Raw genomic sequence first — 15854 nt, forward strand, 5'->3', positions numbered from 1 at the left:
ACCAGGAGGTTATATAACCATGTTCTATGACCAGGAGGTTTCTCTGCTACCATGTCTTTTCCACAGGGAAAGGCATTTGAACTAGAGGGTATTTCTTTTTTTTTTTTTTTTTTCCTTTTTGCGTTATGTGGGCTTCTCACTGTTGTGGCCTCTCCCGTTGCGGAGCACAGGCTCCGGACGCGCAGGCCCAGCGGCCATGGCTCACGGGCCCAGCCGCTCCGCGGCATATGGGATCCTCCCAGACCGGGGCACGAACCCGTATCCCCTGCATCGGCAGGCGGACTCTCAACCACTGCGCCACCAGGGAGGCCCTAGAGGGTATTTCTTATGCTGTTTCTGGATGCAGGACTTGTGCTAAACCCAAAGAAAATGAGGCTAACAAAAGAAACTCCACGCACAATGGCTGGAACAGATCAGTGGAAATTTTGGGCAGAGATCTGTCCTGCTAAATTTAACAGCACAACAGACATCTGGCTTTCCAAAAGCTTAAAGTAATCTACGGGTGACAGAAAAGAGTGGGATTGTTTTTAATGTGTGAGACAACAGATAAAAGATATACAACTAGTCTGTTTGAGATTAAAACTTCTATAATCTCAGCAAAATCAGCACAATGAGTGCCATCTTCTAAGATATTATGAGAAAAAAAAAAGATATATTCACCAGTCTTAGCATAGAGAGTCCTACATACAACTTCACAGTTGGAAATAATTTCAGGTTAAGTCTGTCCTCCGTGGATAAAAATGTACCACAACTATATAAAAATATGTTTATCTCAGATTATTTGTAGAATTTACAAAAGAGCATGGATTCTTTATGACTGCTTGCAGACGTAAAAGTCAGAAACAATTCAAGAAAGCAGAATGCTAATTTATTTCCAAATATTTTTCCTTCAATTACTTTTCTTTACAGCTAAATGAGTTGAATCAAGCTCAAAGTTTTTCAATTGAGAGGAAAAATACAAAAACAATAGAGTATTTGTTTCTTAACATAAATTAAAGCAAATCTAATTACAATCAAGGATATATATTACCACAGCACAACTATTTTTTTCTTCCCTGTCTTTCATTTCCAATTTTTTGTTTAGTCTGAGAAGAGAACAAGCTTCTACCCTTTAGATCCTCAGCTTCCTTAGATGTTATCCCTACTCTGCTTTGCGGTCATGTTGCTTAGGAAGGGGTGTGTTGTGTCTGTTTCTCATCCTACACATTATACTTGTGAAATGTAATTACACAAGTCAGAATTGCCACAGGGTTATTCTTGTTAAAACACTGGGGAGTGTGTGATCTCTAAGAAAGTTCTCAGAGCTTCAGTTTAAAGATAAGGTACTACAGGAATCCAAATCATTTAAAAACTCTATTCTCATGTTTCAGCACCTAAGAGTATGGTGATGCATACTCAGAATTTATACCAGGGAGAAACAGTTTTAATGAACTACTCTTATAATTGTAGGGAAAGCTATTTTACACAGTGTCTGCTCCTCCTACACCACTACATTCTACAATGTAAATCTGACAGGGACTTACCTCTGAGGCTGCAGAATCATTATGCACCAAATAGATCCAAGATTGCCAAGGTTACTATCACAAATTTAGGAATATAATATAGGGACATAATACTAATAGTAGAGCATAGATTGGAAGCTAATTTCACATTAAAAACCTATTTTAATCTGGCACTTCTTTAACATTCAAAATATATACACACAGCAAGCTACTAAACACATACGCACATTCTAAAGCATACGTATGGGCTGGCTAGCCACTTGACTTTTATAACAGAGGGAAGATTCTGGTTTTCAGACTAAAAAGGTAGTATGGGAGTATCTTAACAAATGATAAAAAATAGTGACGCACATCTTCATAACTCCTGAAAAATATCAACTCTCTATCACCTCCCAGGTCCACTTTTGACACTAACCAGTGCAGAAATGGAAGAAGCCTATCCCAGATTTTCAGTTGACTAAAACCAGTGAATACCAATGTTTGCTTGCTCATCTGCTTGTTTGCTCATGATTGAAGGAGCTATTGTGTCACATACTTAGATTGATGTATCATTCTTTTTTTTTTTTTTTTTTTTGCGGTATGCGGGCCTCTCACTGTTGTGGCCTCCCCCGCTGCGGAGCACAGGCTCCGGACGCGCAGGCTCCGGACGCGCAGGCTCAGCGGCCATGGCTCACGGGCCCAGCCGCTCCGCGGCATATGGGATCCTCCCAGACCGGGGCACGAACCCGTATCCCCTGCATCGGCAGGCGGACTCTCAACCACTTGCGCCACCAGGGAGGCCCTGATGTATCATTCTTTAAGGATAGTTTAGATTGGAAACATTCCAGTTCTTCATAAAGCAGGAAAGTGACCCATTAAGGGAAGGAGTTAGATTCCTTGCAGTTGGGCATTTTAGACCCTCTGTTATCTCAGACACAGAGCACCAGCTGGAGGCTAGATACAGACCCATGCCAACTGCAGAAGCAACAAAAAAGAGGGATGCATAATGAGCCTTGGGTAATTTATTTGAGGCCAACTGGAATTTTTTTTTTAGCTTAATTAGAGACGCATGGCAACCATGTTGAAACAAGGGGCCTGTTTATTAAAAAATTAGGACTTATTATATAAGTTATTTGTGATGATTACATTTGTTTTGGCAAACTCAAAAAGGGAAGTCAATCCACATGGCCTGGAGGTTAAAAAAAAAAAAAGTAATATATTTTGAACAGGAGTAAATTATTTGGAAGTGAGGTAGGACTTAGAGGAGAAGGCCTGCATTAAACAGATACTCTTTGAGGACTACAGAACAAATCCATTATTCCAGGAACCAAGAATATAATACAAGTAAAACCCTGAAAAAGTTCTAAATGCAAAGGTATACTAAAATGTGGAATGACAAGTGTAATCTATGAATGGAGGCCATTGAGGACCCAACTTTGTTCCAGGGGCCTCTTGGTGTGATGGAATCAGACCTTTCCTTTTGTACCTTACAGCTGCATCATAGGTAGGAAGAAAAAATACTTGAATTTTGCCTAAGCTTATGTTTAGTTTAACTTTTGCTTCTCAAATATCCTTTAATTCATAGACATAGTACTGACTATAAAATATGCTGATTGTACATATAATTAAAAAGTAAGAAAATCCAGGCTTCGAGTAGAATAGATCAAGAGAGCTACTTGAACAGAGCCTTGCTTTAGGGAGAAGAATATGTCTTCCAAATTGCAAAGATCTCTCCATAGGCATGTTCTTCAGAGTGCTCCATAAAAACAACATCTTACATGCTGAATGTATGCATTTTTATTTCTCAGAACTTCAATAAAGGAAAATTAAAGTCAAATATAAGGCAGAAAGGGTGACTCTGATTTAATTAATCTTGTAATATTATGATAATTTCTATTGTTCATAGCTCTGTACTGTCAAAAGCTTTCTTAGCTTCCTCAATGATATTAGGACTTAAACACAGCTATATCGGAGCAGAAGTAATTATTAAAATGTCTCACCATATACTCTGAGGTCAATGTCCCTTTGTTTCTCCCCAGCAGCATTTACTGCCACACAGGTGTATCTCCCCGTATCACTGATTTGCGCGCTGGTCAAGGCTAGGATGCGGCCCCCAGACAGAACCTGTTGATGAATAGAAAGCTAAATAACTAACATACCTCCTGAGAATTGTAAGTGTAAACATACTTTTTCAATTATTTTCTGAGATTGATCAACTGAACATTTGCCTCTAGAAGGATTTCTACTTGGATGTTTTAAAGAGGGCAAGCATCATTTAATCCCCTCCTCATCTTATCTGTGGAGGACGACAGAGGCTAGAACCAAACTTGGTAATAACCACTGAACACAACTCTCTACACACAGGATCAAGTGAAGATCCAACTTTATCAATACTTACTACAGAAAGAGAAAAAGCCACCAGGGGAGGGAGAAAGATAAGAAGACGTGGAAATAAGAGGAGCTAAACCTCCTCTAAATTTTTCTTTGAGAGAACAAGTAAGAAGGTAAAATTAACATCATGGTAGCAGTCAAATAAATTAATTAGTCACATTCATTGTCCATTTATCCCACTGATGTAGTTGCACCTTTAATATTGACATGGACTCTGGATAGTCTATGATCCCAAATTCTGCAAGCAATGGATTTTCAAGAAAAGTTCAAGAAGTAGAATGGTGGAATAACTATGCTCTCTGCTAAGCAAAGCAAAATTGAAGTACACTTTCAATAGATATATGTGTTTCCATATTTTAAATTTTGAGTCAGTGCAATGTACTTAAATTTTTTTGTCAGACTCAAATTTCACTTCTCATAATGTTGCCTTTATAATTTTTCTTTATATGATGTTTTAGTAGAAGTAAATATACTCTGTGTAAATATTTACTCTGAAGTAAATATTCTCTGATTATTTCCAGACATTTAAATATAACGTCTACCAAAAACTTCCTGTTTTTATTGTTGATGAACATTTCTTTGCATAGGGTGTCTTTTATGGTGGTGGCAGAGAGTGGGGGGGAAGTAGAAAGTATATAAAACAATGGTCAAAATACAGCACTACATATGAGATAAGGGAACTCTTAGATATACTGAGCTTTTAATGAATAGTTTAGAAATCACAACTGTGTGCCCATGGTATTTATGGACGTATATGTGTACATGTTTGGATAACATTTGTGAATCCTTGCTCTCCAAATCCCTTTAATAGTTTTACTTGTTTATACTTCCTGTATTGAATAATTAGATGGTAGATTTCACTTAAGGAATGACAGAGAGTACCTGTATCCCATTAGTGAAACTAGCGACAGGGCTCCCATCTTTCAACCAGGTCAGACTTGGGGCAGGGATACCTCTGGCTTCACATTCTAACCTCACCAGGTTATTAACTACCACTGCCACCATGTTATTGCTGCCAGAAATTGATGGGGGCACTGAAAAGGAATAAAAAAATAAATAAAATTAAGATATGTTAACATCATGGAATATTACATCTCAAAATAATAAAACTATATGTTGTGTCCACAGTAACGTTCTACATTTTTATTTCTTGATTTCTAGGCTTTGTGTGTATCTGTGTGTGTTTCCTTACACTGTATCTACTCTAGTATGTTAACTATGAACTCCTCTTAAAAGCACTATTAGAGATAATAACTTGGAAACATTTCTTGAACTAAAACCTATAATTCTGACAGACAATATTTACAAACAGGGCCACTGTCATTAGCTGATAAGATTGTTGATGACTATTTGCAGTAATTCATCTAAAGAAAACTTAAGTTCAATAGCATGTGAAAATAGAGCATTTACTCGGAATCAGAAAATATAAACGCTTATCAGTTTTAGAATACTGCATTCTTAAGTAAAGATGACAATAACACATTCTGTTAAATATTTACACTAGAATTTTATAGATGCACTTAATCATTTTGAATGCTTCTTCACCCCAGGATGAATCTAGGAGAAGTAGCACTAACCATGGACCTGTAGACTATAAAATAACTCTGTAGCTCCAGCTGAGTTGATGGCCACACATTTATATATGCCAGCATCTGTGATCTGGGTGCTTTCGATATTGATGATCTGTCCTCTGTTCAAGAAAGTCATGCTACTGGAACCTAACAGTGGACGATTATCTTTGTACCATGTAATAGCTGCAAGGGGAAGAGGACAGAAACCCATCTTTTTAAAACTTTTCATTTAAAAACTCAATACACACACTAAATCGAAGCTTAACTACAACAGTAACAATTGCTTTATTCTTATGCTTATCATCTTAGTTTAATCTGTTTAATTATCTCGTTAGGGTTGATTTTTAGGAGGAGGTAAACTTTAGAAAAACATGAATTGCCAAGCCAATATAAGAGTTCTGAAGTGAACTTATAAAAATAATATTCTTTACATTATCTCTAATGTATTAGGTTGGCCAAAAAGTTCATTTGGGTTTTCCCATGCAATCTTACAGAAAAACCTGAACGAACTTTTTGGCCAATCCAATATCAGTATTTGTTTGACAGCAAACTTTTAACCAATTCTATTTCTTTTGGTGTAGTATATATTCCTCTCATCTATAAAATTTTGTTTATGCACCTAATCAAAACCAAACACTATACATACTATTAGCCTCAAAATTTTTATATTATTATTGATTAGTATGAATAACTTATTGGTGATAAAAATCAACAAAATAATAGTCTCATCAAATGAATGATTTATAAAGATAATCAATTGAGACTAGATAAAAATATATTTTTCAACAAAAAAATTTATATACAATACCATTGTGGGTTTTGTGGCCATAGTAAGGACAATAAGATAATTATTCACATAATTCTACATTGTTTAAATGAGTAAATTATTTCATGTAGTTAAAAGCAGTGAAAATTCAAAAAATATCATCCACCTAATGATATCCTTATCAATGTTTTACCCTTGAAATATATTCTATAATATTTCCCTTATTAGTAATTACTATATTATGCTTATAAACAGATTTAGCAATTCGTAGAAATCTTAAAATGTTAATAAGCTACAGAGTCCACAAACAAACCTACCAGGTGATGGATTTCCAGTTGCCTTACACTCCAGCTGTATGGGGTTGTTCACTACCACGGTCTCATTCAGCATCTTCCCTGCATCCTCCAGACTGGGTGGTTCTGTAAGAAGCCCAAACAGATAATCAGCAAACACAAATAGGATATTTAAACTGAAATTGTTTCCTCACTGGGAATTGTCATTTCTTTCTTTCTTTCTTTCTTTCACTTAAATACAATGATATATTTGGAATAAAACTAAAGTATACTATTAAGTAGTACTGAAGAACAGGATGGAAAAAGATGTTAATAGGTTTTCTGGATCATCCATTTCTCTATGCCTAGACAAGAAAAGCCTTAGAATTGTAGTTTAGTAGAGCAGTAAAAGAAAGTTAAAGGAATATTTTTTTTAATTCCAATAAATCTGATTGGTCTGATGACGAATTGCCTTCACCAAGAAGTAATCTAACACATTTGAACTCTTTCAGGGAAGGACATGGGTATTCCTCAAAATATCTGACTTTACCTTAGTACAGTACTATCTTAAACCATTTCAGAGGGATTAACATCATTTTTTGTTTGTTTATTAGAGTTTTTTCTTTTGATATGAAAGTTACAATTAAATTGTTAGTAAAATAAAACAGAAAACTACATTTTCAACTTTAAATAATCACAGATAATGCTGCTCTATTTTTAATGTATTTATAAAGTAGGCATTCAGAAAGTCTAAGAGGCATAGTGTAAAAGTAATGACAACTTGGAACAGCAATGCCCTACATCTTCTCCTGTTTCAAGGAGTGTAGGAGGGATGCCAGGAGAAAAACAAAATTACAAGTAAACTAGAGATCTTATCTTACTTGGAAAAGATGCTACAGATATGTTAGCTTTAAGGTTTATATAAAAATACATTTTAAAGATTTGCTAAATTTAACTTATCCAATGCACGAGAGCCCCTGACCTCTGCCTCATATACAATTAAACAATTGATCCATTAATCTAGCAAAAACAGAGAAAGGGGAAAAGAGAAAAGGGAACAAGAAAAATGATGAGAACTAAATAAGATGGCAGAAATAAAGTCAAATATATAAATCAAGAGCATAAATGTGAATCAGTTCATTTTCTTGGTCAATAGAGAAATATTTAACACTATTTGAGGGTTAACAGTATTTTTTTAAATTAAAAAGCACAAGTAAAACAATTGCAAAAATGTTGACAATATAGAGCTAGACAAAGGTATACCAGAACAACAAGTGTGATATCAATTTCTGATAAACTGTTATACAAGGCAAAAATAATGCTTTCTATTGACTGAATTGTTACAATTCAGAAAGAATCCACTATAATGATAATGTTTTATGCACTGAATAAAAAAGCAAAAATTGTTAAATAGTAGAGAAAATTTGAAAAACCAAAAAGTATATTTTAGTATAACTTTCTTAGAAATTGACTATGCAGTGAAACAAAAAATAAAGTTACAAAGAATTTGAGAACAAAAATTACCCATCCATACTGTATGTGTGCATATATATTACATATAATATACACATACATATATGTATTTCTGTATTTATGGTTAACAAAGAATATGTATTATTTTCAAATGCCAACAGAAGATTTTCAAAACACACTATATATTAGGCCATAAAAATGTTAATAAAGCATTTATAACCACAATTTCATAAAACCATAATAAAAAAAGAACTCAGTAATAAAATATAAAGTTCTCTACATGGAGAAAAATTTATTAAAAAGGAAATCAAGACAAAAGTACAAAAGTAGAAAAAATAAATTAGAATGAGATTGATTAAAAAGTAAAACCTACGGAATGTCACTAAACAGTACATTACTCAAAGAAAATCTTAAAGCCCTAATTAATATACTAAAAACTAAGAAATAATGAAAATAAATGTTCCAATCATTCAACTCAGATTCCAGAAAAAGACCAATAAAATAAGCCAAAGAAGTCAGGTATAAAGAAATAATAAAAATAAAAGCAGAAGACTACACCAAAGAAAACAAACAAGCAAAAGAAATAACAAAAGAAGACAATAAAACTCAAAGCTGGTTTTTGACAAGTTCAAAATAAAGTCTGTCCTCAAAAGTAGATGTTCTTGTGAGTCATATTTGTTTTCTTGGAAGTTGTTCCTAAAGACAAAGCCTAGACTCCACTCCTCCTTCATACCTGTAGTTCCTTTGTATCCATCTAATGCAATGTATTAACCCCTCCTGCTTGAAATGCCTAGAATGTTTCTGTTTTCTGCACTAAATTCTGATTTATGATATGGCATTTAAGGACAAAAGACCTTTAAATATGGCTATCTGACTTTTCCAACTGGAAAGGAAAAATAATTAGTCTATGGCGCCTTCTTTCAAAACAGTTATTTAAATACTAACTTGAAGCCTTCTGGACTAAAGTGATCACTGAAGGCTTTGACAGACTATGTAGCAGCTGCAATAAAACAACATGGTAAGAATAAGAAATAAAAGAGCTGTGGAGTGGGCTGGCTATTTTTCATTCCACTAAAGGACTGAAAGAAAAAAAGATTACATGTCAGCAAGAATGGCAGAGTAAAGACTGAAAATCCATGAATCCATTCAAAAACAAAAAAGAACACTGGAAAAATTATCAAAACGAACTTTTTCACAACTCTGAAAATTAACCAAAGGCTTGCAATAATTAAAGAAGTGATTATTCAAGAAAAACAGCAAAATCTAATTAAGAACAGCAAGGTTTATGACATTTTATCTCACTTTATTCCCATCACTCTCTCCCTACCTCAGCAGTAAGCTTGAAAGCAAAGAGCTCTGCAACCACAGTGAAAAAAGCAGCCAACTAGAAACTGGATAGTAGAATGCATTTGGTGCTACCTAAAAGGTTCCTGGAAGGACCTTCAAGAGGGCCGAGGAGTAGGACGTGGAGATCAACTTCCTCCCCACAAATACATCAAAACTACACCTACATGTGGACTAACTCCTACAGAACACTTACTGAACGCTGGCAGAAGACCTCAGACTTCCCAAAAGGCAAGAAACTCACCATGTACATGGCCGCGTGGCTGACAGTCCTGGTGTTCCAGCTGGGTGTCAGGCCTGAGCCTCTAAGGTGGGAGAGCTGAGATCAGGACATTGCACCACCAGAGACCTCCCAGTCCCACGTAATATCAATCAGCGAGAGGTCTTCCAGAGATCTCTGTCTCAATGCTAAGACCCAGCTCCACTCAATGACCAGCAAGCTCCAGTGCTGGACACCCTATGCCAAACAACTAGGAAGACACGCACACGACCCCACCCATTAGCAGAGAGGCTGCCTAAAATCATAATAATCTCACAGACACCCCAAAACACACCACCGGACATGGTCCTACCCACGAGAAAGACAAGATCCAGCCTCATCCACCAGAACACAGGAACCAATCCCCTCCGCCAGGAAGCCTATAAAACGTGCCAAACCAACCTTATCCACTGCGGAGAGACACCAAAAACAACGGGAACTATGACCCTGCAGCCTGCGAAAAGGAGACCCCAAACATAGTAAGTTAAGCAAAATGAGAAGACAGAGAAACAAGCAGCAGATAAAGGAGCAAGGTAAAAACCCACCAGTCCAAACAAATGAAGAGGAAATAGGCAGTCTACCTGAAAAAGAATTCAGAGTAATGATAGTAAAGATGATCCAAATCTTGGAAACAGAATGGAGAAAATACAAGAAACGTTTAACAAGGACTTAGAAGAATAAAGGGCAAACAAACAATGATGAGAACAATAAATGAAATTTAAAATTCTCTAGAAGGAATCAATCGCAGAACAAATGAAGCAGAAGAATGGACAGGTGACCTGGAAGATAAAATAGTGGAAATAACTACTGCAGAAGAGAATAAAGAAAAAACAACGAAAAGAATTCAGGACAGTCTCAGAGACCACTGGGACAACATTAAACACACCAACGTTCGAATTATAGGGGTCCCAGAAGAAGAAGAGAAAAAGAAAAGGACTGAGAAAATATTTGAAGAGATTATAGTTGAAAAATTCCCTAATATGGGAAAGGAAATAGTTAAGTCCAGGGAGCGCAGAGAGTCCCATACAGGATAAATCTAAGGAGAAACACGCCATATTAATCAAACTAATAAAAATTAAATACAAAGAAAAAATATTAAAAGCAGCAAGGGAAAAGCAACAAATAACACACAAGGGAATCCCCATAAGGTTAACAGCTGATCTTTCAGCAGAAACGCTGAAAGCCAGAAGGGAGTGGCAGGACATATTTAAAGTGATGAAAGGGAAAAACCTACAACCAAGATTACTCTATCCAGCAAGGATCTCATTCAGATTTGATGGAGAAATTAAAACCTCTACAGACAAGCAAAAGCTAAGAGAATTCAGCACCACCAAACCAGCTTTACAACACATGCTAAAGGAACTTCTCTAGGCAGGAAACACAAGAGAAGGAAAAGACCCACAAAAACAAACCCAAAAGAATTAAGAAAATGGTAATAGGAACATACATATCGATAATTACCTTAAATGTAAATGGATTAAATGCTTCAACCAAAAGACACAGACTAGCTGAAGGGATACAAAAACAAGACATGTATATATGTTGTCTACAAGTGACCCACTTCAGACCTAGGGACATGTACAGACTGAAAGTGAGGGGATGGAAAAAGACATTCCACGCAAATGGAAATGAAAAGAAAGCTGGAGTAGCAATTCTCATACCAGACAATAGACTTTAAAAATAAAGACTATTACAAAGAAAAAGAAGGACACTACATAATGATCAAGGGATCTATCCAAGAAGAAGATATAACAATTGTAAATATTTATGCACCCGACATAGGAGCACCTCAGTACATAAGGCAAATGCTAACAGCCATAAAAGGTGAAATCGACAGTAACACAATAATAGTAGGGGACTTTAACACCACACTTTCACCAATGGACATATCATCCAAAATGAAAATAAATAAGGAAACACAAGCTTTAAATGATACATTAAACAAGATGGACTTAATTGATATTTATAGGACATTCCATCCAAAAACAACGGAATACACTTTCTTCTCAAGTGCTCATGGAACATTCTCCAGGATAGATCATATCTTGGGTCACAAATCAAGCCTCGGTAAATTTAAGAAAATTGAAATCGTATTAAGTATCTTTACTGACCAAAATGCTATGAGAGTAAATATCAATTACTGGAAAAAACTGTATAAAATACAAACACAAGGAGGCTAAAGAATGTGCTACTAAATAACAAAGAGATCACAGAAGAAATCAAAAAATACATAGAAACAAATGACAATGAAAACACGACAACCTAAAACCTATGAGATGAAACAAAAGAAGTTCTAAGAGGGAATTTTATAGCAATGCAGTCCTACCACAAGAAACAAGAAAAGTCTCAAATAAACAACCTAACCTTACACCTAAAGCAATTAAAGAAAGAAGAACAAAAAAACCCCAAAGTTAGCAGAAGGAAAGAAATCATAAAGATCAGATCAGAAATAAATGAAGGAAATGATAGCAAAGATCAATAAAACTAAAAGCTCATTCTTTGAGAAGATAAACAAAACTGATAAACCATTAGCCAGACTCACCGAGAGGAAAAGGGAGAAGACTCAAATCAATAGAATTAGAAATGAAAAAGAAGAAGTAACAACTGACACTGAAGAAATACAAAGGATCATGAGAGATTACTACAGCAACTATATGCCAATAAAATGGACAACCTGGAGGAAATGGACACATTCTTAGAAAAGCACAACCTTCCAAGACTGAACCAGGAAGAAATAGAAAATATAAACAGACCAATCACAGCACAGAAATTGAGAGTGTGATTAACAATCTTCCAAAAAACAAAAGTCCAGGACCAGATGGCTTCACAGGCAAATTCTATCAAACTATTAGAGAAGAGCTAACAACCATCCTTCTCAAACTCTTCCAAAATATAGCAGAGGGATGAACACTCCCAACCTAATTCTACAAGGCCACCATCACCCTGATATCAAAACCAAAGATGTCACAAAAAAAAGAAAACTACAGGCCAATATCACTGATTAAGATAGATGCAAAAATCCTCAACAAAATACTAGCAAACAGAATCCAACAGCACATTAAAAGGATCATACACCATGATCAAGTGGGGTTTATCTCAAGAATGAAAGGATTCTGCAATATACGCACATCAATGTGATACACCATATTAACAAACTGAAGGATAAAAACCATATGATCATCTCAATAGGTGCAGAAAAAGCATTTGACAAAAGTCAATACCTATTTATGATAAGAACTCTCCAGAAACTAGGCATAGAGAGAACTTACCTCAACATAATAAAGGCCATATATGACAAACCCACAGCCAACATCGTTCTCGATGGTGAAAAACTGAAGCCATTTCCTCTTAAATCAGGAACAAGACAAGGTTGCCCACTCTCACCACTATTATTCAACATAGCTTTGGAAGTTTTAGCCACAGCAATCAGAGAAGAAAAAGAAATAAATGAATCCAAATCAGAAAAGAAGAAGTAAAGCTGTCACTGTTTGCAGATTACATGATACTATACATAGAGAATCCTAAAGATGCTACCAGAAAACTACTAGAGCTAATCAATGAATTTCGTAAAGTAGCAGGATACAAAATTAATGCACAGAAATCTCTTGCATTCCTGAACACTAATGATGAAAAATCTGAAAGAGAAATTAAGGAAACGCTCCCATTTACCACTGCGACAAAAAGAATAAAATACCTAGGTATAAACCTACCTAAGGAGATAAAAGACCTGTATGCAGAAAACCATAAGATAGTGATGAAAGAAATTAAAGATGATACAAACAGATGGAGAGATATAACATGTTCTTGGATTGGAAGAAACAACATTGTGAAAATGACTATACTACCCAAAGCAATCTACAGATTCAGTGAAATCTCTATCAAACTACCAATGGCAATTTTCATAGAATGAGAACAAAAATTTTCACAATTTGTATGGAAACACAGAAGACCCTAAATAGCCAAAGCAATCTTGAGAAAGAAAAATGGAGCTGGAGCAATCAGACTCCTTGACTTCAGACTATACTGAGCTACAGTAATCCAGACAATAAGGTACAGACACAAAACCAGAAATATAGATCAATGTATTTATTGTATAGATAGATAGGAAGCCCAGAGATAAACCCATGCACCCATGGTCAACTAATGTATGACAAAGGAAGCAAGGATATACAATGGAGAAAAGACAGCCTCTTCAATAAGTAGTGCTGGGAAAACTGGGCAGCTACATGTAAAAGAATGAATTAGAACACTCCCTAACACCATACACAAAAATAAACTCAAAATGGATTAAAGACGTAAATGTAAGTCCAGACACTATAAAACTCTCAGAGGAAAACATAGGAAAAACACACTTTGACATCAACCACCACAAGATCTTTTTTGATCCACCTCCTAGAGTAACTGAAATAAAAGCAAAAATAAACAAATGGGACCTAATGAAAGTTAAAAGCTTTTGCACAGCAAAGGAAACTAGAAACAAGATGAAAAGACAACCCTCAGAATGGGAGAAAATATTTACAAATGAGTCAATGGACAAAGGATTAATCTCCAAAATATATAAACAGCTCATGCAGCTCCATATTAAAAAAACAAACAGCCCAGTCCAAAAATGGGCAGAAGACCTAAACAGACATTTCTCCAAAGGAGACATACAGATGGCCAAGCATATGAAAAGCTGCTCAACATCACTAATTATTAGAGAAATGCAAATCAAAACTACAATGAGGCATCACCTCACACTGGTTAGAATGGGCATCATCAGAAAATCTACAAACAACAAATGCTGGACAGGTTGTGGAGAAAAGGAAACCCTCTTACACTGTTAGAGGGAATGTAAATTGATATAGCTACTATGGAGAACAGTATGGACTTTGCTTAAAAAACTAAATATGGAATTACCATGTGACTCAGCAATCCCACTACTGGGCATATACCCAAAGAAAACTATAATTCAAAAAGACACATGCACCCCAATGTTCATTGCAGTACTATTTACAATAGCCAGGTCATGGAAGCAACCTAAATGCCCATCGACAGACAAATGGATAAAGAAGATGTGGTACATATATACAATGGAATATTGCTCGGCCATAAAAAGGAATGAAATTGGGTCATTTGTAGAGATATGGATGGACACAGAGAGTGTCATACAGAGTGAAGTAAGTCAGATAGAGAAAAACAAATATCATATATTAATGCATATACGTGGAATCTAGAAAAAAGTTACAGATGAACCGGATTGTAAGGCAGAAATAGAGACACAGATGTAGGGAACAAACTTATGGACACCAAGGAGTGAATGCAGGGGTGGGTGGTGGTGGGATAAATTGGGCAATTGCGTTTGACATATATACACTAATGTGTATAAAACAGATAACTAATAAGAACCTGCCATATGAAAAATAAAGAAATAAAATAAAACTCAAAAAAAAAAAAGAGCATGGGTAGGGACTTCCCTGGTAGCACAGTGGTTAAGAATCCACCTGCCAATTCAGGGGACACAGGTTTGAGCCCTGGTCCAGGAAGATCCCACAAGCTGCAGAGCAACTAAGCCCGTGAGCCACAACTACTAAGCCTGCACTCTGGAACCCACGAGCAACAACTACTGAGCCTGAGTGCCACAACTACTGAAGCCCGTGCACCTAAAAGCCATGCTCCGCAACGAGAAGCCACTGCAACGAGAAGCCCATGCACCGCAATGAAGAGTAGCCCCCGTTCATCGCACCTAGATAAAGCTCGCACGCAGCGACTAAGACCCAACACAGCCAAAATTAATTAATTAATTAATTAATTAATTAATTAATTTAAAAAAAAGAGCACTGGTAGAGGTAACTAATAGTAAAGACAGTAAAACTATATATTTTGCATATAACATTTTTTTCTCCTCTCTGAATTAAAATACAATAGCATAAAGCAATTATAAATATGTATTGATAGGCACATGATGAGTAAAGGTGTAACTCGCATGACCATAATAGCACAAAGGAGGGGAAAGGGAGGGGACCTATATAGTAGCAAAGTTTTTTATGCTATTGAAATTAAATTAGTATTAATCCAAATTATAACATTATTCATTAAGATGCTAATTGTAATACTCAGGGCAACCACTAAAAATGAACTCAAAAATAGAGTAAAAAAAAGAAAATATCTATTTAACACAAAAAGGTAGTAATGGAGGAATATAAAAACAAAAATGACATAATACATATAAAAACACATATAAATGGTAGACATAAATCCTGTCATCTCAGTAATTACGTTAAATGTAAATGTATGAAACACTCTAAGCAAAAGGCA

The 15854-nt window shown here is 35.7% G+C and overlaps 1 protein-coding gene across 7 annotated transcripts in view; it reads right to left on the reverse strand.

Annotated features, from left to right (window-relative positions):
- HMCN1 (hemicentin 1) overlaps positions 1 to 15854 on the reverse strand; it is a 755474-nt gene that overhangs the window by 194287 nt on the left and 545333 nt on the right. For all 7 annotated transcript variants that reach the window (XR_009531210.1, XM_060091137.1, XM_060091136.1 and 4 more), the window contains 4 exons: positions 6527 to 6628; positions 5450 to 5626; positions 4755 to 4906; positions 3482 to 3605 (listed from right to left, as the gene is read on the reverse strand). Coding sequence is in view for 6 of the 7 variants with exons in the window: in XM_060091137.1 (XP_059947120.1) it covers positions 3482 to 3605; positions 4755 to 4906; positions 5450 to 5626; positions 6527 to 6628 (555 nt within the window). In the remaining variant the exon portion in view is untranslated. The remainder of the gene's footprint in view (positions 1 to 3481; positions 3606 to 4754; positions 4907 to 5449; positions 5627 to 6526; positions 6629 to 15854) is intronic.

The sequence above is a fragment of the Mesoplodon densirostris genome, chromosome 2 (genome assembly GCF_025265405.1).
Source record: "Mesoplodon densirostris isolate mMesDen1 chromosome 2, mMesDen1 primary haplotype, whole genome shotgun sequence".
Lineage (NCBI taxonomy): Eukaryota > Metazoa > Chordata > Mammalia > Artiodactyla > Ziphiidae > Mesoplodon > Mesoplodon densirostris.